The sequence below is a fragment of the Kockovaella imperatae genome, assembly GCF_002102565.1.
Source record: "Kockovaella imperatae strain NRRL Y-17943 chromosome Unknown BD324scaffold_27, whole genome shotgun sequence".
Lineage (NCBI taxonomy): Eukaryota > Fungi > Basidiomycota > Tremellomycetes > Tremellales > Cuniculitremaceae > Kockovaella > Kockovaella imperatae.
The window spans coordinates 1-27,195 of record NW_019028967.1 but is presented as its reverse complement, the minus strand read 5'-3'; the positions used below and the strand labels follow the sequence as shown (position 1 = coordinate 27,195).

Genomic DNA, 27,195 nt, shown 5'->3' with positions numbered 1-27,195 from the left:
CGACTGCACCGTCAGGGTACGTATCACAAGCAATCACAAACCAACGCATCGCCATCCGACGCCAGGTTTAGGAGATCTATCTCGGTGAAAAATCATACCATTGCTTTCTTTCTCTCAACAGTAAAACTAGTGATAAACCCTCTTGTCTTGCCCCAAACAATCCTTAACTCGATATGAAGACAATCGACACCTGACCTGCAGCACCCCAGGCAACCGGTGTAGCGACATTTTGAGCTGATGGAAGAATCCAGGAACCTCCGGCGGCTCCCCCGTACGATTCAGAATTATACGACGCTCCCCCAGATCCTCCACTGTAGCCGCCGCCTCCACCCCCTGCCGCAGAATCCAAACCGGACCCGCCTCCTCCCCCATACCCTCCACTTGAACCGGAATAGCCGGAACCACCAGAAAGGTATCCTGGCTCCCCTCCAGCCCAGCCTCCTTGCTCGGAGCCAGTCTGTCCTCCATCACCCCCTCCGTCTGGAGAATTTGTTGTAGATGCTCCGTTTGCTCCAGCGGAAAACACTCCTGCACCTCCTCCGCCTCCGCCGAAGCCAAGTGGGTTCTCCGATGTTCCACCTGCTCCCCCTTGGCCACCGGCTGCACCAGGTTGGCCGGGTGGGCCTCCTGCAGTCCCTGTAAGGTCGAGCGGGGCATCCTCACCACCTTGAAATTGACCTTCGCCACCGCCTCCCCCGGCTGCCATTAAGAGTGTGGCCTGATCAAAGACGAATGTGCCACCACCTCCTCCCCCTCCCCCCAGACCTCCGCTCTGTCCTGGAGTTCCCACAACAGCTGCGCAAATATCATTGGCGGCCAAAACAGACTCGCCTGAGATCTGGGCTCCGTTCGTCCCGTCAGACTCGCCGGAATTGAACCCGCCCATAGATCCGCTTGCAGTGATCTGCCATACACCGCTGTCCGACAAATTGAAGCATTGTAGATAGCCCGTCGCCTCGATGATCAATGTCGCATATGCGGTGGGTGACGCGTTGTAGGTGACAATGGAGATGCTGGTCGTGACAGAAGTAGAAGTGCTGATGATTGTGCTGGTCGCTGGAACGTATGAAGTGATGGTCTCAGTCGACTGCGTTGTGACAACGTCGGTGCTGGTCGTAGGATCACTGATTTGGAGAGTCAGTGCAAAAAGCTAGAGAATGTTAATACTTCTCACGTCACGGTGGATGGTGCCGTCGCAGCAGTCAGCAAACTGTATGTCGTCGTAATTGTGGTGCTTGATTACAAGTCAGCGATCTCCCTCGTGCCATTGCTCACGTAGCCATGATGTTGCTAGTAACGGTGATTGTTTCTGTAGATTGAATCGCGATGGTGCTCGTTGTGGTGATTGCAGGATTGGAAGCGGTTCGGTAGACGGTCGAGATGGCCACTCCGTCTGGCTCCCCTAACGCCAATTGACAAGCGTCGCGGATAAACTGTGATCATCGCTGTCAGGCAGCTTTTGCGAGAGCACCTTTACTGGTACCTACTGCATCTGAACATTGCTGCCAAGGGCCTGGTAGCCACCTACCGAATTTGCTGAGCGGGGACGTGCGCCTTCTTGAACAGGCTGTGCCCGTAGGTGCGGATCCTGCAGGAGAGATCGTGGAGTCTCCGTTGCAATAGCTGAAGTAGGGCAAGCTGACAACAGAAACGCCGAGGGACCAGCCGTGGTTATGGTTGTCGTCGACGTCGACACCAATGTCTGCACAGTCACAGTTGAGGAGGTGATCGTCTGCCGATCAACATGGGATTGATGCGACAGGACTCACTGAGACAGTGGATGTGATGGTAGAAGTTGTCGACTCGGTCGCAGTGACAGTAACAGTGGCAGTTACAGTCGGCACGGAGGTATCGGTAACGGATTTGGTAGCCGTTGTGAGCAATACCGTCGTAGACTGACGTCAGCTAAAGTGTACGTACATTGAGACTTGCTGCTAATGCGATAGATGTCTGAGTGGACAAGACTGTGGTGATCGTTGTTGTCACAGCCGTTTCTGTCTTGTACGATATGACGGAGGGACCAGATACAAACACCACAGATGTAGTTGTCGGCCTGGTGGGAGATGGCGGACATACCCAATAACTTCTCTCTCACATGACGTCGGACAGAATCTGAGAGCACACACTCTCAAGACCCAGCATCTCAATCAGAACAGCCACTTCCTGTGCAGCCATCGCTGGACAGCCACCACCTTTCCCATACGATCGTGCAGGGGTTCTTCCAGAGCAGAGACTAAGGCATGCTAGAAAAACAGCTATCCAAGCACCCATTTTGGAGATACTGTAATCAGCAACGACTGGGTTGGATGGACTAATTGGAACAGGTAGAATCCTGTAATGGCATATGTAGCCTAGATCCCAAAACTCTCATCTCCTTGATTGCTTCAAGCTTTTGAGTGAAGGATTTTTTCTTTTTTGTTTCCCCGAAAACCCTGCTCGGTTCCCAGAGAATCAAAATGTTGCGCCAAAATGGCTCGTCTTGAGAGGAGGCAGGCGAGAGACTCTAATGATACTCACGGGTTCGAAGGGAGTGGCCATGTGATTCATCTCTGAAACCGCAAGAAATCTTTTCAGGGATCTGCGCTGAGCGCTTCCGAAGGTAAGTGAGCTCCTTAGATCTGTCATAGTTCCATCAATAAATGCATGTGACTCCTGTTGGATGCTGATTTTCTGCTACCTGCTAAGCGTTGACATGGCTGGTACAAGACTCCGCCGGGACGGGCGTTGAGAATTTGGGCATATATCGAGTACGAGTAAGCGAAAGGCATATCGCTGGATATCCCATGTGAGTCAATTTAAGAACCTGGAGGGAACCGTGTTAAAGATGAACCTTACGCCGCCTGAAAAGGTCTGGTCAGTGCTGCCGTTACATGGTCGCTTCTCCACAAATGCATTCAAGTCATTGTCGCCAACTAAGAGCACGTTTACTGCCCTAATAATCTCCGATCAGAGGGGATGAGATCCGATGCCCAATGCCTTGAGCTCCTCCAATCTCTTTGGCAGTCCCTTTCTGAATTCCCCGTAAGATGGCCGTTCGTCTCCTAAATAAGCGACATTGGCTAGAGCGATAAGTCGAGGGAACACCATGTACCAGAGGTGTTCGATAGTGGGAATGTATTCGGTCCAAATCTGAGCCTGCATTCCAAAGACCAGGTGCCTGTTTTCTCTTCGATATCCTTGTATGGATCAAAAGCGTATACAGTCTCAAGATCTGCACCGGGCCCTTGAGCTAGAGGTTCCTTGTCGAAAGGTCCTTGAGCAGATCCAAAATAAAGCATCGTAGGCGCTTGGATCGTCCTGACACCAGCTGCAGTCGACCGTTGAGCTGCTTTGGTCCAATCCCTCCACGCAAGGACGGTGGGATCACCACCTGGCACACCTCCATCGATGATTTCGTCCCATCCTATCATTTTCTTTCCCTTTGAGCGCAGGTACTCTGCAATTTGGGCGGTGAAATGTCTCTGGAGTTCATCCATGTGTGTTCCGGAGATTGCCTTCAGCTGTTCCCTTGCGGTTGGAGACTCGGACCATTCGGCTTCGGGACACTCGTCTCCGCCAATATGGATGTAATCCGAGTCGAATACCTCACACAATTCGTCCAGAATATCCTTGCAGAATTTCAATCCCAAATCGTCCACTCTCAACACTTCCGGATACATCCCCCAGGCTCTGCCGACTTTGAGGACTTTTCCATCGTATCCCAGTTCAGGATATGCGGCTCGAGCAGCTCTCATATGACCCGGCATGTCAATCTCTGGGACCACTGTGATTCCCTTCGTTTTTGCGTACGCACAGAGTTTCCTGAGCTCATCTTGAGTGTAGAATCCACCATGCCGTACAGTGTTGAACTTGTCCTGGTAACTTTCAGGATTTATCTTCCCAGTTGGAGGTTGCGCCGATCAGGGTCCCTTCTCTCCAAGCTCCAATCTCGGTCAATTTTGGCCATCTTTTGGACTCGAAGCGCCATCCTTGATCGTCCGACAGGTGGAGATGAAGCACATTGAGTTTCAGCAGGGCCATCCCGTCGACGGCGCGATGGATCTCCTCGATGGGCCAGAAGTGTCTACATGGGTCAATCATGAATCCACGCCATTGGAAGGCACCCTCATCAGGAAGAGGCCCTGACATGTTTCGGACGCGCATCGATGAGAGGGGCGGATGGTGTGGGTAAGAATGGAAAGAAGAGCGTCCGAAAAATGCTTAGAGCAGCCCCCCCAGCCTTCACCCTCCACGTCCGCATTTCACGTCTCCCAATCTCGGCTCAAGCGGCGATGAGAACAGAAGGAAAGGGCCAGGCGGTCGGGATTTGACTGCTTAGGGGTTTGACGAGAGTAGAACAGGTCAGTACGAGCTGATTCATATAGGTGGGAGTTGAGACTGAGGATGCATGACCGAGTCATCGCAGAGTTTCATGATGGTGTCGAGCGGCGTTAGCCGATTGCCGGCACATGATCTGCTGTCGTATCAAACAGATTTCAGATGGCCCTTCAAAGCATATGGCGGCTCAATTCCCATGGCTGGGACAACCTCGGATGTGGATCCATCGACCCAAGGCATCGCGAACTTGACCCTTAGCGATACTCGAGATTGCACGACGGCAGGTGACATGTGAGGTCTGCCGTGCGGCTATGAAGCAAAAGCTAACGTTAATTAAGATCCTATGACCCCATCTAAGTCCCGCCTAGCACGTCGTGTCTGATTCCGCGCCCTATCGCTTGACCTCAACAAGTGCTTGACATTGTATTGGTGGCTTGATATTGGATTGCTCAAGGTCGTGTATACCGACATCTGTGTAGCTCATATCCGACGCAGATACACCCAGCCTGACTTCTGCTCAAACACGGGCTCTTGGTCGTATACCTGTTAAGCAACATCTGAAGTGAAGGGCATGAGGACGAGGAGATGGTAGAAGATGACGAGGAGAGAAGATAGCGGAAGAGGAGGAGGAGGAGGAGGAGGAGGAGGAGGAGGAGGTGGAGGAAGAGAAAGTGGATCTCGAAGCCAATGCTCAAGCCAAACGCTCAAGCTGCCGCCCATGATCGCGCCTATGAGGAACCCCGACGTCGCTACGGCGGACTCCGAGTCTGACATCAGGCAGGACTCTGGGCGAAGTACACGAGACGAGCCGCCGTTTCCGAGGTCAAAAATGGTCATCAAGCATTCGTCTACGGTGTAAGTATTGGCTGGCATACGCGCGGCATGACAGGCCCCTCTTTGCTCGCTCTTCCAGCTCGCTCTCCCAGCTCGCTCTCCCACTCGCTCACTCTCGCTAGCGCTCGCTTGCTCGCCCTACAAGACATACCTAAAATGCCTATTCTCCCTCTCGGTCATCCCCCTCATCCCATTATCTGCCGCCTGGACCGGATCCGCAGGCCCTTCCCTATCCCTTTTCCTATTCTCCCTCCACATCTACGCGTCAGCACGACCCCACCGCATCCCCACTCACATAGATCCACAGCAAACAATGACAAACCGTCTTGAGGATATACCCGGCCATCATGCAATACGCCGCGGTCTGATACCTCGGCGCTTCGCTCTCCAACGCTGTCATTGGACCGACAATGTTGCCGACGCAATAGGCGATGAACACGCAGGAGGAGGTGACGATACGTTTGGAATACGATCCAATGTTGGAGGAGATCATGACGAGCCCGATGGTGAACCCGATGGACTGGCAACTGGGTGGGTGTCAGCAAGAAGAGACGTCTTGGAACCCACTTGACGAGCCAGAATCCAATCAGCCGCGCCCATGTGTACTGCTTGGTGAACGGCAAGAACGACATGAGAGCGGTGCCAAAGACGCAGATGACGTTGCCGACCGTCATCATGAGCAATCGCGTGTTGGCCCATCGTGTCGCGACCAAACCCGCGATGAGGAGGGAGATGACCTGGAGGGATCGACCGGCACAGTCGAGCAGCGCGGCGTTGAGAGTGGAATAGCCGAGACCTTTGATGATGGAGCCGGAAAAGTTGGTCAAGACCCCGTTCGGCACGGACGATCCAAACATGGCAATGGAGAGGAGCCAACTGGGATGATCAGCGAAAGCACTGTATGGCCGCCCACTTCTTGGGATCCGTCATCGCCTCCATGCCATGCTTCCAATCAAACGTGGTCGTCTTCATGCCTACGCCAGATTGTGCGACACGGGCGACCGCCGCGGGTCGATCATCCTTCTTGATCCACTTGGCAGTGCTCGGTCCATCCGCCATGAAGAAGAACAAGACGAGACCGATGACGACGGTGAGGGAGCCGAGGATGTAAAAGATGAGTTTCCAGCGGGGTGTCGGGTGATCAGAGAGCTGGGGACGTGAGCGTGGGAAATGAATCTTCCTCACCTTGGTGATTCCCGCGGCCATGAGAGATCCCTGTGGGGAGGGGCAGATTCAGCAACATTTTCCCTTGCCTGTTCTTCCACCTCACGATCATGCCGCCCCATCCGATCGCCGAGTACCATATCGTCTGCCTCAGGGGAATCTCTCCACGCTTGTACCACCACGCAGTCATCAATGAAAGACCCGGCGTGACTGCTGCTTCAAACACGCCGAGGAAGAAGCGAGTAACCATGACGTGGGAAAATGTTTTGGACCAGACCATGACGAGGACGAGGATGCCCCAGATAATGGCGGCGACGCCCAGGGTCCGACCCGCATGGAATCGTCCGAGAAGATAGGACCAGCCAGGTTGGGCGAACATGTACCCACTGGTCGTTGTCGTCGTCAGTGCTGCCCTAACACACAAGCTCCCAACTCACATGTAAAATATCGCTGCGCCGAGGGAGTACTGATTGCCATGCATGCCCATTGCCTTTTCCATTCCAAACACTTTGGCATAGTTCAATGCCGTCTTGTCGAGGTACTGAAGGGTTTGGGTGATGAGAAAGAGGGGCAGGATGAACAGGTCGATGCGTCGTTGGATGCGTTTGTTTTGTTCGGGTGTCTGAAACGTCTCTCTCAGCGGTCGTCTCCACGACAGCAGCCCCCATCCCACTCACAATCTCCCCGAGCAACTTTGACTGCTCATACTCTGCCAGACCGACCTGTCCCTCCTCCACGACCTCGTCGAGATGCTTCTGCTCGTCGCCTAACTCGGTATTGGTACGTGCCAACGACATGGCGGATGAGTGAGTCCAAGTCCCGCGTCCACCACCTTTTTATCCATCTTCCCTCTGCTGCTGCCAAGACTTGCATCGAGCGAATCGATCCGAGGATTCGAAAATGAACACCGACGCTGCCTTGGCATAGGGGCGTGCTATGACAGTTGGGGGTCCTCGGAGGATCTACATCGAGCAGGTGGACATTACTTGGCATGAGAAAACGAAAATGACTTGGGGGCGTTTAAATTCGAAATGAGACCCGCCGATGCCCCGGCGAGCCCCAAATGGCAGGTCCGACTAGTCCCGAGTGAGTGTGGGGAAGACAAGACTCAAGATAGTCATTCTACAAGCTGTTCTAGATACAGGGATACTCGTAGTGCGCGGCGGAATGTCGAGAGAGGTCGGGTGAGATCGCGCGGGTGAGACGTCTGGCGTGTCCTCCTTCTGGCGCAGCTCTCTCTTGTCCCTCTCGCTCGCTCAACAGGCACTCACCCCCCTCGCTCCGCTCGAGGGGCTCGCTAGTCCCACAACCACGACACCCACCTCACCCACCCCTCTGCCTTCTCCACCTCCTCTCTCTCCTCCGCCATCTGCTCCAACACCTCCATCAATGGGATATCCATCAAGCGCACCAGCTTGGTCTTCTTATACAGCTTCCACCCAAAGTACGCCACGAGCACGAGTGGAATATCACTTTCGGGGCTTCAGCGCAAAGCCCGGCCCACGGCTCACTCACATATACCCGGTGATGAAGCCCGAAGCGGACCACCCGCCCTTGGTGAACACTGCAAACCCATTGGTGAGGAGAATCAACAGACACGCCGCGAGCGCAATGTACGAGGTGTACGCTGAGGTGGTCAGCAAAGGTGCTTCGTAAAAACTCACGAGTCCACCTCGGGCGCCACGGCAACGCGGATCTAGGAATTCCCTGCGCCTTCAACGCCCTCGTCAAACGTATATGATTCAACAACACGGCGCTCCAGCTGATGAGAATGCCGCACCCGACGAGATCGACAAACCAGTAGAACACTGTCAACGCGCCGTTTGATAAGGACAAAAAGGCGAGCAGCATGAACACGGCAAAGACGCAGACGCAGACGTAGGGTGATCCCCAGCGATTGGTGCGGAGGAGAATCTTGGGAGCCTGTCGTTTGATGGCGAGACCATACAACACGCGAGTCCCTGCGAGCAGAGCCTGGTTCGAGCTCGACCATGCCGACGTGATGACCACTGCGTTGACGATGGACGGGATCGCCTTGATGCCCGCGGCCGAGGCGACAATGACGAACGGCGATTGCGCAGCCGTCCCCGATTCATTCTCGAGTCGTGGATCATTTGAGGGGACGATCATGCCGACGATCAATACCCCAAGGACGTAGAACAGCATGACTCGGACAAACACCCGTCGACAGGCTTTGGGGATCGCCACGCGGGGGTTTTTCGTCTCTGCCGCCGCCATGGCCACGGACTCCACGCCGGCGTAGGAGAAGACTGCGCTGATCAGAACAGACCAAAAGCCGAGGAAATTGCCCCATGCCCCCGTCGCAATATACTCGACGAACGGCCCTGGATCTCGCCAGTATCGGAATCCGATGCGCTCAACGCCGTGGATCCCGCCGAGGTCGATGATCAAGCCGAGAAGGATGAGTCCGATGATGAGGAGGATTTTGACAATGGCAAAGATGAATTCAAGCTCGCCAAAGACACCAACGAACAAAACGCCGACGACAAAGGTGAGGACGATGAAGATGACAATCTGGGTGGGTATCAGCTGTGTGTCCATGTCGTGTGACTCACAAAGACGGAAATGTTGAGCTGTGTCCAGAACCCAAACAAAACACAGATCGCACTGATCTCTGTCGGTATGCTCAGCCAATTTCCGTAGACAATGTTCCATCCCAATGCAAAGCCTAGTGCCGGATCCACGAGGAATTCAGCGTGTCGCACAAACGATCCGGACACGGGCAGCAAGGCGGTCACCTCTCCCAGGGCGAATTGGACGCAACACACGATGAGTCCGATGAAGAGGTAGCCGAGGAGAGCGCCGAGGGGTCCTCCCGTGGTGATGGCTCCGCCGAGGGACAGGAATAGGCCGGTTCCAATGGCCCCTGGGATCTCTCAGCCCCCCCTCTAGGGGCATTACACCCACCTGCAAGCCCTATCATCGACACATGACGCTGAGCCAGTCCTCGACGCAGGTCTCGTCGCTCCTCTGCGGTGACAATGTCCCCCTCGAGATCTCGTGCCTTGAGCACCGGTCCATCCTCGAGGATCGCCGGGCTGATCAGGTCGTCTTGCTTATCCATGGTGTGAGAGAGGTAGAGAAGAGAGAGAGATAAGAGATCTCGAGGAGGAAACGGTGTGAAATTTATTTACAGAGACGGGAGCAAAATGGGCCGATCATGCATGAGGGTGTAACTGATGGGCTGCTCTGACGTTGCACATGTCCTTCGTCCTTCTCAACCGTGGCTCGATCCCCCCTTTGACTCGGTTTCGTGGCTCCTGACTCCCTCGCATCGCTTTGCTCTTTGACTCGGCCTGACTCCTCCGACTCCTCCTGACTCCTCCGCTCCCTCTCTCGCCCCGCTCCTCCCTCACTCGCTTCGCTCCTTCGGGTCGCTCAGTCGCTTGACCCCCTCGCTCAGCACCGCCCTCCCCTCATACATCTCCCTCAACGCCCTCCTTCCCCTCGCCTCCGCCTCATTATGCCCCGTGATCAAGATCAACATGAAGAAACTCTCGATCAAGCTCGGCGGCACGTTACTCAGCAGCTGCCCGACGAGATTCCACCGCATGACACTCGATACGATGATCAGACCCAGGGTCGTGATGAAACCCCCGACCACCATGAGTTGCGTCGCACAGACCCGATTGATGGCGAGAGACATCCGAGCCATACGTCCTGGTGATCGCTCCTGAGCCACTTCCCATCCCACCCTCGCCAGCATCTGCCTATCCATCCTGGCGATCTCTCCCAGTTGCCCTTCCTCGTGGCTTTGTAGCTGGCCCTGGACGTTTCGCAGGACGAATCCATCCACCATGCCGACCAATCCCGCATACGTGCCGATGAAAAGCCACCAACCGCTGCTGAATTTTACGACTGGACCCATGGCGACCCAGACGATGAGGACGATGATCAACGAGGCGATCCCGATGAGCGCGCCGACGACTTCGGCGTAATAGTAGATGATCTTTTGGACGACGTTGGTGGGAGGAGGGAGAATGGTGATCTCTGGGGAAGGGTCCGTGTACCCAGTCATCTCACGCAGACGCCTGTCCAGCGCCTCGTCCATCTCCTCCAATGCCTTGACACAGACTTCTTCGTACGCGGCGTGACGTTGACGAATGTTGGCGAGGAATGCAAAGAGGAGGACCATGAGTGCGGATGTCGCCGAGTTGATGTCGAGGAGCCACTGAGCTGACCAACTGTTCTTCGGTCCAAAGCCTAGCCATACACCGATCGCGACCCAGTAGAGCATGATGGTGATGATGTGACCCATCACGAGGGCGCATCGAGTGACAAAGCGTCCGAAACGAGTCTCCTGAGGCAGCTCCAGGTCGACCGGGTGAACCTTCAACTCCAACCGCTCCAGCATGATCTGGTGACTCGCAGCGCGCGACTTGAGCCGAATCACGCGTTCCATCGTCCACCGATAGCCATTAGACTGTTGTCGCATGAGCAGCGAGTCGAAGACATAGCATAAAACCGCTTGAATGTCAGAGATGAGTGCGGGCCACTTTTCACTCGATGAGAATTTGATCCCCAGCAGAGCCCAGCCGACGAGTCCCGCGAGGATCAACCCAAAGACCGTCTGTGAGCCTGCCAAGCTCACGACCTTGTCCAACCAACGGTCGAGACGCTTTGGTTCGACCCGTTTATCCTCATCCTCCGCCTTCCCATGGTATTCACATAGGTAGACAGAGGTACAGGTCGCCCGGAGTGCAGCGAACATCGTGAGAGTAGGTGTGGGCTGGGTGCATGGGTTGAGCAGCGGGAGTGTGAGCGGATGCGCGAGCGTGGATCATAGCTTGGGGGCATGGTGAGGGGGGGGGAAAGAGATGAGACAACGTCCTTCATATACATGTTGAACAAGAAGCACTATCACCAAAAATTTGCTCCCGTCCCAAAATAGCCCCTTTTTAATCCCTCATCACTTCTTTCACCACGCCCACCACTCTCTCTATATCCCTCATCGACGTACGCCATTGCAGCACGCAGAACCTCAATACAGCCTGTCCACCCACGACAGTGCTTGAAAATAGAATCTCACGGGAAGCGCAGAGTCGCAAGACCAATCGATTGGTCTGTTCCGGATCATCCAACCGAGCCGTGACGATGGACAGGTTGAGGGTGACTATCATGGACAGCGCGGCGAGACTGGAGGCGAGGTGGGCGGCCAAGTCGAGTCGATCGTCTAGCAGCTGTCTGTACCATTCGATCCCGTGAACATGGAGTGGTAACCACAGTTTCAACGCTCGACTCTCGCGCGTCAGCTCTGGACCTAGATCCGCGAATTCTGGCCATGGTGAAAATGCGTCGACGACGACATCCCTCAGATACGCCCCACGAACAGGGGAGAGGTGATGCTTGAACGCATGCGCATCACGAACGAGCAATGCACCTGAACCGGATGGCATGAAGAGCGATTTGTGTGGATCCAGACTGATCGAATCGGCTTCCTCTATCCCTCTCAACCTCGCCCTCCCCCTCTCCGTCAACATGAAGAAACCCCCGTAACACGCGTCGACATGGAACCATGCGTTGTGGCGTCGAGCGAGCGAGGCGAGTGATACCAATGGCTCGATCAATCCCGTACTGGTCGTCCCAGCCGTCGCAAACACCATCATCGGCACGTGACCCCTCTCCACGTCCGACCTCACCTGCTCTTCCATCCGCCACAGATCCAGCTTGACCACGCAGGACGGCGAGAGACCTGCAAAATGGATCGCCTTGACCAAGGACATGTGACTCTGGTCTGTCACATACACCCTCGCCCTGTCCATCATCGACGTGCTCCTCCTGCCGACCACCCGCTCTCTGGCCGCGACGACAGCCGAAAGGATCGCCATGGACCCCCCCGACGTCAATATCCCATGTGCCGAGCTGGGCAAGCCCATGACCCCGACCATCCATCGGATCAATCCATCCTCCATCGCTGCCATTCCCTCCCCATGTTGTCGAAGCGAGACGTACCGGTTGAGCACGAGCGAGACGAGTTCACCGACGGCAGCCTCTGCGACGTTGCCTGAACACACGTACGCCATGTGCAGGGGAGAATTGCTTTCGTACCCGGACAAGGCCACGGACATGATCTTGTCAAGTGCTGTGGACACACCGAGGGCCGCTCCAGGCGGCTTTAACGCCTCTTCACGGAGCTGTGTCGTCAATGAGGGGTTCTTTGCCGGAGCGCTCTCGAGCGAATCGATATAGGGGCATAGTCGATCGGCCGCTTGATTCAAGAGCAATCGAAAAGGGGACAACTCGATATCTTCTATCGATTTTGGCGTTTGGATCACCGACTCGAGCGGCGAGGGGCAGTCGTAACAAGGAGGCGTGTTCATTGTGTCGTCAAGCGGGTTCATCGTCTGGTAAGCAAGCATGCTGCTGCCTTTTTATGTGCGGAAAGTGCTCCGCACTAAAGAAAATATCAATTTGTTCCTGGCCGACCCACCCGACATAATCATCCGCACGCCGCATAATAAAATAATGGACCCCCCCCCCACCTCCCAGATCTATTCCCGTTTTACCAACGCACCCCATGCCACCCCCCGCACCATGCCCCATCTCGTGATTGTCCCGCTGTCGATTGTCTCGCACACGAGGAGCACGCTGGGATTGGCGCTGAACCTGCTCAACATCCACCCGACACTTCGTGTGACGTGGTGTACCACCACGTACGGCCTCCCATGTCTCCTCCGGGAGCTCGCGCGGCATCCACCGCCAGATCACCGATGGAACGTGGTGGAGATGAAGGACACGTTGGAGCAGTCAGAGGGATCCTATGCGGACAGTGATGTGGTGAAGAGAGAGTTTCCAGCGGTGCTGGCGAGGCTGGATGCTACTGCCGTGCTCATCGATGTGAGAATTCTCAGCGCCGTGTATTTCGCTCACGTCAAGATGTTCAGGCCCGTCGCAGATGCTGTTCGCCGAGTCAAACCAGGCATCCCTCTCCTCGGTATCATGCCTAGCCTCGCTTTCACCGCGTTCTGGTTCATCGGACGAGACGAGGACGGAGCGGTGATGGAGAAGATCATGGAGAGGTATGAAGGGTACAGGGCGACGATGGATCACGACGTCGCAGCGATGAAGGTGGGTCGAAGCCTTCGAATGCTCCTCTCAAATCCCCACCCGTTCAGGCGTTTCGACATATCAAGGGCAAGCTGTTGGATCTGCCAGAATTGCCCCCGCTGTACGATTGTGAGTGTCCAGCTTTGTATTCACGCGCTCATGACACAGATGAGCTCAGTGAGCGGGACACTTCCCCCCCCCCCTTTCCCTCTCCTCTAACATTCCAGGCCCTCAATGTGGATCCCGCGCCGCTCCACCCTCCCCTCATGCGCTGCAAGCGGCGTTCGACACATCCCGACAGGTGGACGCGATGCTGTGGCTGAGCACCCCGGAACTCGAGGAGGACACGTTGGCGCTGTTGTCGCGGAAACTGGAGAAACCAATGATCGGCATAGGGTGAGACAATTTCGGTCGTGACATAATCTGACGACCAAGGTGTCAATCCGTCCACACACCCCAGCCCGTCGTCGCCAGCGCTGCGTTGGAGCATCTCGACAAGGTGCTCACGACCCATGGGCCCGGTAGCGCAGTTTACATTAGTTTCGGCTCATTGTTCTGGCCCCGTGATCGTCCAGACATTCTCGACACGATCATCGACACCTTGTCCCTGCGTCAAACGCCTTTCGTCATTGCCTCGCCCGTTCCTCTCGCCACCGGTCCGCTCGGCTGTGCTGTCCAGTGGGCCCCTCAAGCCGAGATCCTCGAGCACGGCGCGGTCGGCACGTTCATCGTGAGTCAATAGCGGCTTACATCTCGCTCAACACGCCCGCCTCAGACTCACTGCGGCATGGGAGCCATGATGGAGACGATCATGGCCGAGGTTCCGATCATTGCGCTGCCGTTTGGCTCGGAGCAGCCTCAGCTCGCAGCGTATTGTGAGTCAACACGAAAGCGGTGGCGGCTCACCCACCCACAGACACCTCGACCCACCGCATCGGCATCCACCTGCATCACTTTGCCAGTCTCGAGGGTCTACCCCTCGGCAATGGCCTCCGAGTCGACAACACGCTCATGCGGCGCGAGCTGGAAGATGCGCTCGACCTGATCATATCCGACCGACCTGCACTCCAAGTCTCCATCACCAAGCTCAAACACACCATGGTGGAGAGCTCTCATCACGGTGCGGCGTTCCAAGCCATGCAGAACCTGTCTACCTACTTTTAGATATGTATCATGATGGCCCTGCTCCTGCTCTCCCGTGTCATTTTGGCTGCCTTTGCACATTCCACCCGTTTGAACGTGAGATACGTCTCGAATGCCGAGCCGAGAATCCGTCGCATCGTTTCGTTTCTCTCCAACAGGTCCAACGCCGAGGCCTGACCCATCGGCAACGTCCCATGATCCTGTCCCAAGCTGCTCCTCCTCCTACCACCACCAACACCCCGTACACCCTCCATTCCCGTACCTATCAACGCGGCGAGCTGAAGGTACGGATTCGCCAAACAGTCTGGCACCCTGTTCTCAAAGTGATTCTCGCTGAATCGCCTGATCGGCGTCGATTTGCTCTCTGACCATCCAATCTTGCCGTCCCCGAGCATCGCGTTCCGCCCGCCGCCAAAGCTATCGTATCCGCCCATGAGGATCGCCGAGATGCCCTCGAGTCCTTCGACCAGACCGGCGAGAAACGCGTCTCCACACTTGTTCACCGAGATATGTGTGTGATTACCGATCGTTGGACCTTGTTCAGCCCGCTGCGGATGCATTGTCGCGACGAGATCGTGTCGACGAGCGATCCCTCGGATGATGTTTTGGGCGTGGATGAGGTCGTCTACTGCGCCGAGGGCGTCTCTCGGTGCCAACGAGATCTCATACTCGTCCTTGTTCACCTCTGGGTGGATCGCCCATGTGCTGATCCCAGCACGCTCAATGGCATCCACCATCTCCAATACCACATCGAATCGAGCCTCTCGCACAACTGACATGCTATAGGCTCCTTCGTTGGGTCCCGACGGTCCGGGCCCATCGAGGAGGTGAAACTCAATCTCATACCCCACCATACATTCTATCCCGTCCTCCCTCCTCGCCTCGTCGATCACCCTCTGCAGCACCGTCCGTGGATCACGGTCCAGTTCATGTGCTGGCCCGGCCTTGATCTCCTCCAGACTACACATGACAATCGCTTGATCCACCCTGTGCGCCAATCTCAGCGTCTCCCAATGCGGTCGCCAATGCGCTGATCCCTCCAAGATCTGCTCCACATCATCGTCTGTCCCTGTGATCGCCCACGACGCAAACTGCATCGACGAGGCGGACGCTACGGATCCATGCGTCGCTGCAATGTGCCTCGCTCGAGACGTCGTCGTGAGCAGACATCTCGCGACGTTGCCATAGTCGACGGTCAGATAGACAATATACTTGACCCCGGGATGTCGTGCCAAAAAGTCGTCCATGGTTCCAGGGGGGTCTAGTATCTCAACATGTATTGCTCATTTGATCAGTACACGCCATTTCTAATGCCGGGATGGAGATCTCGGACATCATCCTGCGGACATGCCATGCGGCAAAAACATGGTTTGCATAGTGTGCTACGCCGCTCACTACGCCACGCCCGCTAGGTAAACGCATTTGTGCCCGGCGTCGGGCCAAAATACCCCACCTCGGGAATCTTAAACCTTGTACACGCACTCCCTTCACACCCTTCATACGAGACGGTATTTCCCCACCAATCGATGCTCAACCCCCCAGCGGGCAGTTCGAGCGCAAAGAAGATGACCAACGCGGCGACTGCGATGCCGGCGGGGAAGGATGCTGCGATCACGTAGTTGTACTTTGCCCAGAGCGCAGTGTATCGTTTTCGGACATATTGAAAGGAGAAGAGCGCGACCATGACGTTGGGCCAAAAGTAGGAAAAGTTGTAGGGTGAGCCCCCTTTTGAAAAGAGTCAGCGAGAAGGGACATTGTGTCAAGCTCACAATTGGCTGGACCCGCACAGATCATGACCGGGTGAATCTGCCTGATCCATTCCCGCTTTGGCATGCTCCGGCGAACAAAGTAGTGGACTTTGGGGGCTTTCAGCGACAGATGCGTCCCCCTCACACTCACTGATCGGGATCATCACCCCAATGGGAAAGCCCAGGAGCAACAGGTTGTACCTCTTGCCCGCTCCAAATAGGTGACTCGGACCAAGCACGCCCCAGAACACGGCGCCGGTGTAGAACGTTTTTTGCCCCGGACAGGTAAACTTGAAATCTGCATCTGGTGTGCAGACCCCCCTGAATGACATTTGAAAGTTGAACAGGGACGCGGCGACAAATGTGTTGACGAGGGTGGCCCAGACTTGGCCGACAAATGTGTGCCTCGGGGGGATCTTGATATAGTGAGCGAGCTTGAGATCGTTGCAAAAAGCAAGGGCTTGGTACATGGAGATGTACCCGTAAGATTTGAAGAACATGAGGGCCTGGGCGGTGCGGTAAGTTGTGGGGAACCTAAGTTTGATTGGGACCTACCACGCCGCTCCCGCCAGAAAAGCTCCCTCCGATGAACTGCGCAAGCACCTGAAGCGGTATGGCAATGCCAGTGACCGCTTGGACGATTCCACAGGGTAGGATGGCGATAAGAGGCATGATGATGCCGTAGATCACGACCACGGGCGAAGTGTGTGTTGGCCAAAGACCGACGCCCAGCATGCCGACGCAGGCGGCGATGATGAGCAGGATGGCATACCACCATTCGGGAACCTCTTTATAATGCTTCATGAGGCGGTAATGAACGTCTTCGGCGAGCGGATCCTCCGTGGTGTCGGCTCGACGCCTCAGAATGACCTTTTTGAACCCTTTGGCTGTAGTTCTCACCGCGGTGACAATCTCGTGGCGGTGGTAGACGCAGATGTAGGAGAGAGCTGCAGGTTCATCAGCCACAACCTGGAACATTTTGCACCTACTCGCTCCGTACATCGCAAAATACCATATAAGCTAAGGTCAGCGATGAAGCTTGCTCCCCCCTCACATAGGTGCAGAATCCCGCCGACATCCAGGGCTGGGAGTACTTTTGGTACCGCGTGTTGTCAAAGAGCCCATCGGGACCGAGAATCTTGGACACGTTGAAGGCTGACCCTGTGTTGTCAAAGGTGTTGTTGGCGTTGATCGGGAGATAAGACGAGTTCCATGCGTTTTGCCAGTAGAAAGCGATGGTCCTGGTCTCTCAGCATAGCCCGAAGAAGCGCCCAAATCGCGGCGCCCACACACTCACATCAAGGTGCCGATGCAGATGCCGATGAATTGACTGACGATGGAGAATGTGGGGATGGTCAACGGGGTGAGCCATGGGGTCCTAAAGTCAGCTGTGTACTACCATCCTCACGCACAGATTATTCCCTGAGAATCAGCTCTGCACTCACCCACCTCTTTCGACTCACAATCAAACGTCGGCCACGGGTTCAATCCCACGCCATTATTGAACCCCATGACATTGTTCAATGCCATGTTGTCCGGAGCGATCCACGACAACCAGTTGAACACGGACAAGGCTTGGAAGATGAAACCGGGGAAGAAGAACCATCTCGCACCCTTCAGCGATGCAGCCTCGCTCGTCACTCACATGAACATTGCCCCAAAGGTGATGAAGAACACCTGACCTCGTGAACGACGAAAGACCCAGCCAAATGGCCCTTGGACTGGCTCATTTTGATCCGTGTGGAATGCCTTGTTCAACGCAATGGTCGCGAGAGAGGATGGCCATAGGGCCCAGCTGGGGAAGACGAGGAATCGGCGAAACAGTCCAGCTAGCCCATACCCGACGACTTTAGGTGATCAGTGTAGTCCCTTTTTGCTTTTGTCTCACAATTGATGCCCATGGTGGACAACAGCTGGTACCCAAATTCTCGCGCGAATTCCTGGCCAAAGAACTGGGGGAGCGCCTGAGTAGGGATCAAGAAGGCCGTGTAGGGGTAGGAGAAGGACACGGAGGCCTGCAAGTCAGCGAATGAATGCATTACCATCCCACCATGATCGTGATCAGCCTGTTTCGTCAGCATCGTCTTCGCTGCCCCACTCTCACATGTGCTCCTTCTTGTTAAACGGGCCAGGATTGAACGACATTGTCTGGCCGAGAAGCGAGAAACTGGCCTCGGGCAATCGCTCCATCAACTTGCCCACGGGATCTGAGTATCAGCAGTAGATTTACCCCACCTCAGCTCACATGCAAGCATCTGCGCGACGTTTGGTCCGACCGAGATGGCAGGTTGGCGCACAAGAAACAGGGTGTCGATAAAGCTTCCAATGCCTGAGAATATCGTGCCAATGACCCAAACCCTGAACGTGAGCGAAGGCATGGTCGGGTCGTCTGTGTTGTCCACATTCGCTCGAACCTCTTGATACGGCGAATTCTCTGTCGACAAGATGGCCTCCATCTTCATCTCCCTGATGAGATCAGCATGTTTGTCGGGATTCGCCAAGACGTTTGGATCGTCGAGAAATCGGTCCATCTGATCTAGCACTGCTCCGGGAAAGTTTGGATCGTTCTTGTGGACGACTCGAGCCTCTTTGATGACCTGGATATGAGTGTCATGACGTGTGATACCCCCCACTCACTGCATAGGTCCACTCCAAGCTCGCCTCCCCCAACCTCGCATGCACTGCCGCGAGGTCATCCTCCAGCATCCCCAATTCATGGACATTAGCATTGTCGAGACCATCCTCAGCCGGAGCGATGTCGAACAGCTTCTTGTCGTCCTCTGCGATGGGACTGGATTGCATGGTGACATGGCGAAGGTATGTGTACGATGACAGATGGAGGTATATATACACTTGTAGAGATTGTTCTTGGCATTTTTGGCACTACGACCGGACAACGCCGATATCACCATATCTCCACTTTAGAGCCAATGTCATCCATGCAGCGACGCCGAGCATACCGGTAGTGACGCCGAAACCAACGTGGTACAGTGGTTTGACCCACGCGGGCCAAAGGAACGAGCCGTAGACCGAGGCAATGTTGCCAAAGCCGTTGATCTGCGGAGGCGGGAAGAGAAAAGTCAGAAGCTTACTGTGCGTATCACCTCACCAGGGCGATGGATATCGCCCGCTTCTCCCTCCCGTCAAACATGGTCACCATCCAGCTGAGAAAGATCGGTATGGCGGACCAGATGCCGGCGCCACCGAAACAGATAAAGACGTATCGGGCGGTGGCGTTTTTGACATCGTCGTCCGGGCCATGGGTCATTTTGTCGAGCCCAAAGTCATGTCAGGAACGGTCGGCGGCGATCTCCGCTTGCCGAGCCGTTACCCGAGTATAAGAGTAGGAGATAAAGCTTTCTTCTTCATCAATATGTATATTCGTTGTCTATAAGCCACCCAGCTTGACATCCCTATTCAGAGAGTTACTATTCAAGTAGGACCCTCGAGCCGGATAGGTCTGTTCTTGACAATGACGATCCCGGCGAGACTGTTCACTCCACGCACGCCGATGCTCATGCACCCCTGAAAGAGTCAGCAGTGTTGGGGACCAGATCACACTCACCCAGATGAACATGTTAGGGGAAGAAAGATGGAAGGTCGGCTCCGTGCCAAGATCATGTTGCAAGGTACTTCCTTGAGGAGGTAGCCCTGGGAGTTGAGCAGCGTCCCACACTACCGCTCTCACTCTGAAAAAGATGGACAGAACCAGACTATAGTCCGACGAGCTGAGATGGAGTTGATCCTGCATCCCTCCCGTTTTCGCATTCTACAGAGTCAGCCTGGCGCTCTTGACCCCCGACTCAACTCCGATATTGGTCCTATCCACATAGTTGAACACTTAGAGATCGTCAGACCGACTCGGCACGGTGCCCCACCGTACATGATCCACAACATTGGCAGGAGATGCAGGTCAATCTTGCGCAGCATGGCTCCTTCTTCAGGTGAGTCGGGGACATAGCTTGACCCTGGGGCTGCCGCCGCCCCCTTGCCATCGTTCTCGAACCGTTCTTCGAATGCAGACTTCATGGTTGGAGGAGAGGTGTGGAAATAGATTCAAAAGGCTCGGCAAAATGCTCGGCAATTTTGACCTCCTACATCATCATGTCCGAGTTGGTCATCCTCGCCTTGGTGGATCGCTATGTCCTCGGAGCTGTGGAAGTGAGCCATCGTGTCGAAAGGACTCGCTGACCGACTTAGGAGAACATCTTCCTCAGTGCAAAACGCCCTCAACCGTTCAAGCTGATCCAATACCACCTCGCAGTATCTCAGCCGCTATCCACGGGTGAGAATCGCCTTCACGTCGTTGCTTACCTAGTCCCCGACGAGGTCTGCGCAGAGGTCCACGGGATACTCATCGTTCGACACTATCTCACCGCAGAGTATGCCGTTTGCGGAAAAAGCCTCTCAGCTCACTCGCACCTCAGTGACCTCGTCCGCTTTCCCAAGCTAAGGTGCGTCGTCCGAACAGGTGTCGGATACGACCGACTCGACCGGAAAGCTCTCGCGGCGGCCGGTGTCAAAGTCGCCAATGTGCCAGAGTGAGTATGAAGGGTGTGAAACTCTCACTGATGAACAGCTATGGCACCACCGAAGTCGCAGACCACGCTCTCGCCATGGCTCTATCCCTCCGTCGTGGGATCATTCTCCAGCACGATGCTCAGCGTCTTCCTGGAGCCGAATGGAAGCCTCTCAATGGCCCCCCTGGGATTCCTCTCAGCGGACCTATCGTTCACCGTCCCACTGGCAAGACATGGGCATGTCTCGGTCTTGGACGAATCGGTATCGCCGCTGCGCTCCGAGCCAAAACGTTCGGCTACAGGGTGAGTGAGACACTGGAACCCCTCTTAAACTGATCCCCAGGTGGTGTTCTACGACCCCTTTCTCCCCAACGGTCTAGACAGAGCCCTAGGCATCACCCGACTCTTCTCCCTGACCGAGCTCTTCTCCCAAGCCGATGTCATCTCCCTCCACTGCGCTCACACACCCGAGACCCACCTCGTCGTCAACGACACGACGCTGGCGCTCCTTCCACCCGGCGCGATCCTGATCAACGTGTCGAGAGGCGAGTGTGTGAGCCTTGACGCGGTAGAACGAGCGCTACGGAGAGGTCGACTGACAGCAGCTGGCCTCGACGTGTTGGAGACCGAACCGATAGTCGATCCCCCTCCACCGCTGATCCAAGCTTACCGCGCGTCTGAGCCCTGGCTCATGGGCCGACTGATCATCACCCCTCACTGTGCCTTCTTCTCCGACGAGGCTGTCAGGGATATCCAGATCAAATCCACCGAGACCATGCGAGATATCCTGTTTGACAATCTAGACACCAACGTCATAGACCCGTCGTCGTGGTAGAACAAAAGAAAGTGTCCATACATCACTGTCTATATAATAAAGGCTGGCTCAGGACAAACAAACCGTCCTATGCCTTGTTTAAAAATGTCCTCTCGTCTCTCCAAAAATTGTCCTCGGCGTCAAGCGCTCAGTTGTGTGATGATGATTCAATCATCGTCTCTCGAAGGTGAACAAACAAACAAAACAAGATGCTACTAGGGTACTACTCGCTGTGGGTGAACGGGCTGGCCACGGTGGGATTCGAGTCCGACAGGATGGGGAGGATCGAGTTCCCGCTCAGTATGGGTCCATCCAAAAGATCTCCTCCGAGAATACCGTCCCGCTTCGAGCTGTCACTGTGGGTGAATGGGCTGACGACGGTGGGTTCGGAATCCGACAGGATAGGGAGGATAGAGTTTCCACTCAGGATGGGTCCATCAAGCAGGTCACCTCCCAAGATGCCATCTCGTTTCGAGCTGCTGCTGTCGCTGTGAGTGAACGGGGAAACGACCGTGGGCTCAGAATCGGAAAGGATGGGGAGGATCGAGTTGCCGCTGAGAATAGGGCCGTCCAGCAAGTCTCCGCCGAGGATTCCACGCTTGCTCGATGAGTGGGTGAAGGGTGAGACCACGGTGGGTTCGGAATCCGAAAGAATGGGGAGTATGGAGTTTCCGCTCAGGATAGGCCCGTCAAGGAGATCACCTCCAAGGATACCGTCTCGCTTGTCCGACTTGGTGTGGGGGGAAACGACCAATGGGTCCGAGGTGGAGATGATCGGGAGGATCGAGTTTCCACTGAGAATGGGTCCATCGAGGATCTCTCCACCGAGAATACCGTCTCGTTTAGAGGAGGAGTGGGTAAAGGGGGAGACAACGGTGGGATTCGAGTCGGAGAGAATGGGGACTGTTAAGATCAGCTTTACCATTCTTTTTTCTTCGGCCACTCACGGATCGAGTTCCCACTGACAATGGGTCCGTCGAGAATGTCCCCACCGAGGATTCCTCCTCTCTTGACAGGAGCCGCAAACGCTTCAAGCGCAAGGGCGGAAAAGGCAGCGATGACGATAGAGGAGCGCATAGTGTTGGAGGTGGGTGTGTGTAGGATCGACCTAGAGCAAGTATCAAACTTGACGAAGAGGAGAGATTTGAGGAGAGACGAGACGAGACGAGAGAGTGATGGTTTAGGATCAGAGCATGAGCAGAGGACCCTTTATATATCTTTGTTAGAAGGACAGAAGGACAAACCCTCGTGCATCGTCAACAGCGGGAAGGTGTCAGTAGCTTGCAGCGTAGTCTGCATACCAGGGATTTTGTCTAATTACTCAAGGACGTTTGTTTTGGATTGATCGCCAGGGACGGTGCGTCATGGTACATGTTGTTGACATGCAGTGCGGAAAGATGGATCGTCTAGTCCTGAGCAAACAATGAGCAGTGAGCATGCTATAGAGGTGCTACAGGGCGGGATCTCATCGAGTAGAGAGAGTGAGAGAGAGGGTAAACTGAAGAGATTGCACCTTTTGGACTATTTTTTTTTTTGTTTCCGCCGCTTGAACCCCCCCATCCACTAGCTCGTTAGCTATCTTTGTTCACCCGCATGTCGTAGCTCGATGAACCCAACGAGCCTATCAGGGCATGATAGAGGTGCTGTCGACAGAGTCGCCATGTCCGGCTCGGACTCGATCCCTTCACGATCCATTCCCCCTGGGTACGCTGGACGTGCTCGTGCCCATCGTCATCCCGGTCGCCGTGGTGTTTGTCTATAGGACCCCTGTGGACCCCCAGATCCTGCGCGATGCTCTGGCTCGCCTTCTCGAGGTCTACCCCCAGCTCACGGGGAGGCTACAGGAAGACACGCTGGGGAACCGATTTATCACGTCAATAGGATCAGGCGTGTTGTTTGAGACGGCGAGATGTAGCGACGGGCTCCCCGAGAAAGTCACCATGGTGGATCTCCCAGGCGAAGGGAACGACCTCTTTGCATCGTTCACGCCAGACGCCACGGCTGTGAGCAATGGCCCAATCCTGTCCATCCGACACACCTCGTTTGCCTGTGATTCCGTCTCACTCGGTATACGATGCCTTCACACGGTCTGCGATGCCGTAGGATTCTTTCAACTGGTCCGAGATCTGGCTCAGGTGTATCGCAACCTGAGGGACGATAAGCAGGCCCTGGACGGAGTGGACTTGCCAACCATCATTCCCCTCAAGGCGCCTCCGGGTGGCAGCACGACCCTCTTCACCCTCACCCCTCTCACCCCTCAGCCCACCGCCTCTGACCCTGCGACCGGTCGCTTCTTTCACTACACCCCCGACCAACTCGACTCGATCAAACGACGCACCTCTGTGGGCACTTTTTCCGCCCTCTGCGCACATCTCCACTGTCGAATCTACCAAGCTAGAGCACGTGTCTACGATGCCCTCTCCCCGCCAGACCTCCTCACCCCAGTCGATCTCCGTCGTCGGTACCCCTTTCCACCGCGCTACTTTCCCCAAGCCGTCTTGACGACCTGGGCCGAGTTTGAACCCGACCATCTGCTCCAGGACCACGTCTCTCGGGTCGCCTCGACAGTCCACCATATGGCGCGTCATCCCGACGCGACCTCCCGCATTGATCAAACCCTCGGCTGGATCGAATCACAGCCTGACAAACGATCCATCGCCAGCTCGTTTCGCTATGGCAACGGGAGTCTCATGCTGAGTCAATGGAACAAGATGGATATGTATGCAGTGTTTGAGAATCGACCCGTGCTCGTGTCCACGCCGTTCACCAGTGTATCATGTATCGACGGGCTAGGCTACTTTCTCCCGGCTCTAGACGGAGGTATAGATGTGTGTTTATCTCTCAGCGAGCCGGTGTGGAAGTATATAGACATGCATTTATAATTATTGGATTCGTCCTGCTTGTTGTTACATCATGAGCGACGCTGCGACCCACGCCGTGGCTGGAGCGGCCGGTGGATGCGTGTCTCTAGTGAGTCAAGCTTGTACGCCGAGCCTCAACTGAAATGCCCCCAGGCCATCACCTAGTGAGCGATGACAGCTCCAGCCCCTGACGCCAAGTCCCCTCGTCAACCTCTCCACACGCAAAGCGGTCAAGTCAGAGGAGGGCCATGACACGATCGTCGCCTCACTCAAGCGCATCTACGCCCGTGAAGGCATCGCAGGGCTGTACTCTGGTCTCGAAAGTAGTCTCCTCGGCATGGCCTTGACCAATGGGATATACTACGCGTCATGTGAGTGGAGACAAAGGATGTGACTTTCGCTGAGGGTTCAAGACGAACGCGTTCGGGCGATCATGCTGAAGCGAAAAGAAGGGGCATTGACCACGGCACAGGGCATCACGGCGGGATTGATTGCGGGTGGGGGATGAAAGCGTATAGTGCGCTTAACCCCCAGGCATTACCACTTCCATGATCACCAATCCTATCTGGACGATCCAAGTAGCTCAATCGACCCGCGGAAAAGAATCCATCGCCGTCGCCGCTCAACGTATCTACAACGAAGCAGGCGTCCTAGGCTTCTGGCGAGGGATCGGACCGGCCCTCGTGCTGGTGCTCAACCCGGTGATCCAGGTAGGCGGAATGGTGTGGCTTTTTGACTGAGTGCCAGTACACTACGTTTGAACGACTCCTCGCCCTCATCCTCACCCTCCGCAAGTCCCCTACGAGGAGCTCTCTGACCAGCTTGGATCTATTCATCCTCGGCGCTGCCAGCAAGTTGATCGCGACGGGTAGCACGTATCCAATCGTGAGATGATCTTACAGGGCTGTGCTGAGCCCCCCCACCAGATCGTGGTCAAATCACGATTGCAGGCTGCAACACACAAATACAAGTCCTCCCTCCACGCCATCCTTCACATCCTACGCAAAGAGGGTTTACACGGTGAGTTCGCATGCGCCTCCTTCAAAGCTGAACGCTAGGTCTCTACGCTGGACTCGTTCCCAAGCTCGTCCAATCTGTTCTCACCGCGGCGTTCATGTTTGTTGCCCAGCGGCGCATCTACGAGATGTTACGGGCCATCTGAGCGATAGCACTTGGTTGGGGGGGCTCGCGATGCATTCCTCCCCGGTCCGTTTGGCTCCAGTCCGTTGTGTTCGTATCACTCCCATCCGCTCGGCTCACTCGACTGTATACGCAACTGAACGACCTTCTCCACCATTCGCCAGAACGCCCCTTCTCCACTGGTCACCGTGGTTGAGAGTTCCTGACAGACCTGTATCTTTGCACATAGCACCAGCTCCTTCGGATCCGTGAACGCCTCGCCCTCCAGAGCTAACCGGCAGACCCGTAGCCAGCCCAATGCCCTCTCCTCGAGCTCATCCTCCCTCTCTGCCCCTCTGGTCCATTCTGTCCACATGTTTCTCAGCACATACATGATCTTTGACTCCATCTTGTCCCTCAGGTCGCTGGGGTCCGGCCTCTTCTCCGGCACATGCGTCGGTATCGGTGTCCTAGGCCTCGAAGCCATGTCTTGGGGGGTCCCGTAGGAAGCCCAATAGTCATCATCCGCCTTGTCAGACAGGTCGACGTAGCGTGTCGGTGGTGTGAATCCCTCCCAGTAGCCTTTCGGGGCGAGTGTGTCGGATTCAGGGGGAGCATCCCCACGAGGGAGTTGAGGAAGGGTCTCACTCCATGCCAACGTGTCGTTCGTTGGCTTCTGAACCGCGTGATACACCCATCCTCTGGCCTTTTGTCCATCTTCATAGGAGAACATCACCCTCACCTCGGTTTCTCCGCCCCGGCTCAGGGGTATCCTCGCGAAGACTGTCTCTCCATCGTAACCATAGGTCACTTCCCCTCGCGTGTATCCATCCACGAGTGAGCCCAACAGAGCCGTCAAAGAGGTCGATGGGGAGTCTGGTGTGGATGGATCAGGGTTAGGCGTGAGGTAGGCATCCGTGTCGTGAATATCCGGCGGGACAAATTCCAACCTTCTCAAGATGGGTTGAGCGACGAGTTGACGAGGTAGAGGGATGGTAGGAGGGACGAGGTGTGACAGGATCGTGTCGATGACCTGCACAGGGAGTTGGACGGGTTGGGTCATGGTAGGTTGCCAAAGTGAAGGGAGATACAGACATTTGCATTTAAGGAGATACAAAATTCAGGCTAATTCAACATGTCAATATGACCTGATGCCAATGGCCTTCTCCGTCGCTTCAGAGATACGGGGAGGTCCATAGGGCAGGTTCTTGTTCCATTCCGCTTCCTGATCGTCCTTGACGAGGAAATCAGTGGGGTCGTGGCTCTAGTCCTTGTCAAAACAGAGTTCACCCCCCGGTTTTTTTGACCCACCGTGCAGTACCCCCTCTTGAACGCCTCGACCTTTCTCGCCTTTTGCTCAGGTGTTATGTTCGCATCAGGCTTGTAGCAGATATCTACGCAAAGATTCAGCACAAGTCTCTGATGACGCCACTTGCATATGGCAAATCGCTTGTTGGCGTCCAGCGGTGCGGCTCCATAATGCACTGTTCGGGAATCCCACAGGACGAAATCGCCAGGCTCCATGTAGGGTTTAACCCATTCACATCCTCTATCGACGAACCACTGAAGGGTCTCATCATTCCATCGGAATCCATCTCGTTTTGACC

At 55.4% G+C, this 27,195-nt stretch overlaps 17 protein-coding genes across 17 annotated transcripts; 4 read left to right on the top strand and 13 right to left on the bottom strand.

The window, feature by feature from the left end:
- Positions 1–1,114: 1,114 nt before the first annotated feature.
- BD324DRAFT_640283 (hypothetical protein) lies at positions 1,115–2,436 on the bottom strand. The gene is made up of 4 exons (XM_022017332.1): positions 1,933–2,436; positions 1,770–1,895; positions 1,488–1,732; positions 1,115–1,433 (listed from the first exon to the last, which is right to left on the bottom strand). The coding sequence occupies exons 1-4, from the start codon at positions 2,072–2,074 to the stop codon at positions 1,272–1,274; spliced, it is 675 nt and encodes a 224-aa protein (XP_021867663.1). The 5' UTR covers positions 2,075–2,436; the 3' UTR covers positions 1,115–1,271.
- Positions 2,437–2,977: 541 nt separating this feature from the next.
- On the bottom strand, positions 2,978–4,067 carry BD324DRAFT_288214 (family 20 glycoside hydrolase). Its single transcript, XM_022012384.1, has one exon. The coding sequence runs from the start codon at positions 3,744–3,746 to the stop codon at positions 3,060–3,062; it is 687 nt and encodes a 228-aa protein (XP_021867662.1). The 5' UTR covers positions 3,747–4,067; the 3' UTR covers positions 2,978–3,059.
- Positions 4,068–5,289: 1,222 nt separating this feature from the next.
- BD324DRAFT_668996 (major facilitator superfamily domain-containing protein) lies at positions 5,290–7,567 on the bottom strand (the record flags this gene model as incomplete). The annotated part of the gene is made up of 7 exons (XM_022018929.1): positions 6,993–7,567; positions 6,753–6,937; positions 6,422–6,701; positions 6,065–6,366; positions 5,719–6,027; positions 5,447–5,678; positions 5,290–5,409 (listed from the first exon to the last, which is right to left on the bottom strand). The coding sequence occupies exons 1-7, from the start codon at positions 7,110–7,112 to the stop codon at positions 5,290–5,292; spliced, it is 1,548 nt and encodes a 515-aa protein (XP_021867661.1). The 5' UTR covers positions 7,113–7,567.
- Positions 7,568–7,612: 45 nt separating this feature from the next.
- On the bottom strand, positions 7,613–9,400 carry BD324DRAFT_585240 (amino acid permease/ SLC12A domain-containing protein; the record flags this gene model as incomplete). The annotated part of the gene is made up of 5 exons (XM_022013729.1): positions 7,613–7,787; positions 7,831–7,942; positions 7,980–8,850; positions 8,892–9,202; positions 9,244–9,400. 5 exons carry the CDS (start codon positions 9,398–9,400, stop codon positions 7,613–7,615), a joined length of 1,626 nt encoding a protein of 541 aa, XP_021867660.1.
- A 74-nt stretch (positions 9,401–9,474) lies between these two features.
- BD324DRAFT_640266 (hypothetical protein) lies at positions 9,475–11,179 on the bottom strand. The gene has a single exon (XM_022017331.1). It carries the CDS (start codon positions 11,045–11,047, stop codon positions 9,689–9,691), a length of 1,359 nt encoding a protein of 452 aa, XP_021867659.1. The 5' UTR covers positions 11,048–11,179; the 3' UTR covers positions 9,475–9,688.
- Positions 11,180–11,234: 55 nt separating this feature from the next.
- BD324DRAFT_654256 (pyridoxal phosphate-dependent transferase) lies at positions 11,235–12,656 on the bottom strand (the record flags this gene model as incomplete). The annotated part of the gene is made up of 1 exon (XM_022018778.1): positions 11,235–12,656. The coding sequence occupies one exon, from the start codon at positions 12,654–12,656 to the stop codon at positions 11,235–11,237; it is 1,422 nt and encodes a 473-aa protein (XP_021867658.1).
- On the top strand, positions 12,462–14,791 carry BD324DRAFT_286794 (hypothetical protein). Its single transcript, XM_022012383.1, has 8 exons — positions 12,462–13,173; positions 13,213–13,404; positions 13,452–13,512; positions 13,552–13,560; positions 13,611–13,779; positions 13,819–14,113; positions 14,159–14,258; positions 14,300–14,791. The coding sequence occupies exons 1-8, from the start codon at positions 12,694–12,696 to the stop codon at positions 14,545–14,547; spliced, it is 1,554 nt and encodes a 517-aa protein (XP_021867657.1). The 5' UTR covers positions 12,462–12,693; the 3' UTR covers positions 14,548–14,791.
- BD324DRAFT_654254 (hypothetical protein) lies at positions 14,585–15,773 on the bottom strand (the record flags this gene model as incomplete). Its single annotated transcript, XM_022018777.1, has 2 exons — positions 14,585–14,597; positions 14,632–15,773. The coding sequence occupies 2 exons, from the start codon at positions 15,771–15,773 to the stop codon at positions 14,585–14,587; spliced, it is 1,155 nt and encodes a 384-aa protein (XP_021867656.1).
- Positions 15,774–15,934: 161 nt separating this feature from the next.
- On the bottom strand, positions 15,935–19,076 carry BD324DRAFT_643978 (OPT oligopeptide transporter protein-domain-containing protein; the record flags this gene model as incomplete). Its single annotated transcript, XM_022017584.1, has 14 exons — positions 15,935–16,251; positions 16,296–16,382; positions 16,426–16,780; positions 16,830–17,221; positions 17,264–17,294; positions 17,329–17,515; positions 17,572–17,662; positions 17,738–17,880; positions 17,920–18,121; positions 18,163–18,289; positions 18,325–18,340; positions 18,379–18,481; positions 18,520–18,871; positions 18,912–19,076. 14 exons carry the CDS (start codon positions 19,074–19,076, stop codon positions 15,935–15,937), a joined length of 2,568 nt encoding a protein of 855 aa, XP_021867655.1.
- An 81-nt stretch (positions 19,077–19,157) lies between these two features.
- BD324DRAFT_654252 (hypothetical protein) lies at positions 19,158–19,542 on the bottom strand (the record flags this gene model as incomplete). Its single annotated transcript, XM_022018776.1, has 2 exons — positions 19,158–19,331; positions 19,384–19,542. The coding sequence occupies 2 exons, from the start codon at positions 19,540–19,542 to the stop codon at positions 19,158–19,160; spliced, it is 333 nt and encodes a 110-aa protein (XP_021867654.1).
- A 164-nt stretch (positions 19,543–19,706) lies between these two features.
- On the bottom strand, positions 19,707–20,303 carry BD324DRAFT_654251 (hypothetical protein; the record flags this gene model as incomplete). The annotated part of the gene is made up of 4 exons (XM_022018775.1): positions 19,707–19,799; positions 19,840–20,043; positions 20,083–20,114; positions 20,153–20,303. The coding sequence occupies 4 exons, from the start codon at positions 20,301–20,303 to the stop codon at positions 19,707–19,709; spliced, it is 480 nt and encodes a 159-aa protein (XP_021867653.1).
- A 112-nt stretch (positions 20,304–20,415) lies between these two features.
- Positions 20,416–21,629, top strand: BD324DRAFT_643977 (hypothetical protein; the record flags this gene model as incomplete). Its single annotated transcript, XM_022017583.1, has 6 exons — positions 20,416–20,435; positions 20,492–20,559; positions 20,593–20,656; positions 20,702–20,815; positions 20,854–21,097; positions 21,138–21,629. 6 exons carry the CDS (start codon positions 20,416–20,418, stop codon positions 21,627–21,629), a joined length of 1,002 nt encoding a protein of 333 aa, XP_021867652.1.
- A 13-nt stretch (positions 21,630–21,642) lies between these two features.
- BD324DRAFT_640206 (hypothetical protein) lies at positions 21,643–23,115 on the bottom strand. The gene is made up of 2 exons (XM_022017330.1): positions 22,556–23,115; positions 21,643–22,511 (listed from the first exon to the last, which is right to left on the bottom strand). The coding sequence occupies exons 1-2, from the start codon at positions 22,683–22,685 to the stop codon at positions 21,832–21,834; spliced, it is 810 nt and encodes a 269-aa protein (XP_021867651.1). The 5' UTR covers positions 22,686–23,115; the 3' UTR covers positions 21,643–21,831.
- Positions 23,116–24,499, top strand: BD324DRAFT_640205 (transferase). Its single transcript, XM_022017329.1, has one exon. It carries the CDS (start codon positions 23,240–23,242, stop codon positions 24,488–24,490), a length of 1,251 nt encoding a protein of 416 aa, XP_021867650.1. The 5' UTR covers positions 23,116–23,239; the 3' UTR covers positions 24,491–24,499.
- A 1-nt stretch (position 24,500) lies between these two features.
- Positions 24,501–25,631, top strand: BD324DRAFT_606295 (mitochondrial carrier; the record flags this gene model as incomplete). Its single annotated transcript, XM_022014010.1, has 8 exons — positions 24,501–24,578; positions 24,623–24,633; positions 24,668–24,840; positions 24,883–24,966; positions 25,004–25,179; positions 25,217–25,354; positions 25,396–25,489; positions 25,528–25,631. The coding sequence occupies exons 1-8, from the start codon at positions 24,522–24,524 to the stop codon at positions 25,629–25,631; spliced, it is 837 nt and encodes a 278-aa protein (XP_021867649.1). The 5' UTR covers positions 24,501–24,521.
- A 75-nt stretch (positions 25,632–25,706) lies between these two features.
- BD324DRAFT_654246 (hypothetical protein) lies at positions 25,707–26,651 on the bottom strand (the record flags this gene model as incomplete). The annotated part of the gene is made up of 1 exon (XM_022018774.1): positions 25,707–26,651. One exon carries the CDS (start codon positions 26,649–26,651, stop codon positions 25,707–25,709), a length of 945 nt encoding a protein of 314 aa, XP_021867648.1.
- Positions 26,652–26,726: 75 nt separating this feature from the next.
- Positions 26,727–27,112, bottom strand: BD324DRAFT_654245 (hypothetical protein; the record flags this gene model as incomplete). Its single annotated transcript, XM_022018773.1, has 2 exons — positions 26,727–26,852; positions 26,900–27,112. 2 exons carry the CDS (start codon positions 27,110–27,112, stop codon positions 26,727–26,729), a joined length of 339 nt encoding a protein of 112 aa, XP_021867647.1.
- Positions 27,113–27,195: the final 83 nt, after the last annotated feature.

Coding starts and splice junctions, on each gene's coding strand:
- BD324DRAFT_286794 (XM_022012383.1), top strand. CDS start 12,694: ATGCTGCTGCCTTTTTATGTGCGGAAAGTGCTCCGCACTAAAGAAAAT. Junction 13,174..13,212: donor CTACTGCCGTGCTCATCGAT/GTGAGAATTCTC, acceptor GCTCACGTCAAG/ATGTTCAGGCCCGTCGCAGA. Junction 14,114..14,158: donor GCGCGGTCGGCACGTTCATC/GTGAGTCAATAG, acceptor CGCCCGCCTCAG/ACTCACTGCGGCATGGGAGC.
- BD324DRAFT_640206 (XM_022017330.1), bottom strand. CDS start 22,685: ATGCGCTCCTCTATCGTCATCGCTGCCTTTTCCGCCCTTGCGCTTGAA. Junction 22,512..22,555: donor TGTCAGTGGGAACTCGATCC/GTGAGTGGCCGA, acceptor TGATCTTAACAG/TCCCCATTCTCTCCGACTCG.
- BD324DRAFT_640283 (XM_022017332.1), bottom strand. CDS start 2,074: ATGTCCGCCATCTCCCACCAGGCCGACAACTACATCTGTGGTGTTTGT. Junction 1,896..1,932: donor AGACATCTATCGCATTAGCA/GCAAGTCTCAAT, acceptor AGCTGACGTCAG/TCTACGACGGTATTGCTCAC. Junction 1,434..1,487: donor GGCAGCAATGTTCAGATGCA/GTAGGTACCAGT, acceptor CGATGATCACAG/TTTATCCGCGACGCTTGTCA.
- BD324DRAFT_640205 (XM_022017329.1), top strand. CDS start 23,240: ATGATAGAGGTGCTGTCGACAGAGTCGCCATGTCCGGCTCGGACTCGA.
- BD324DRAFT_640266 (XM_022017331.1), bottom strand. CDS start 11,047: ATGTTCGCTGCACTCCGGGCGACCTGTACCTCTGTCTACCTATGTGAA.
- BD324DRAFT_288214 (XM_022012384.1), bottom strand. CDS start 3,746: ATGCCGGGTCATATGAGAGCTGCTCGAGCCGCATATCCTGAACTGGGA.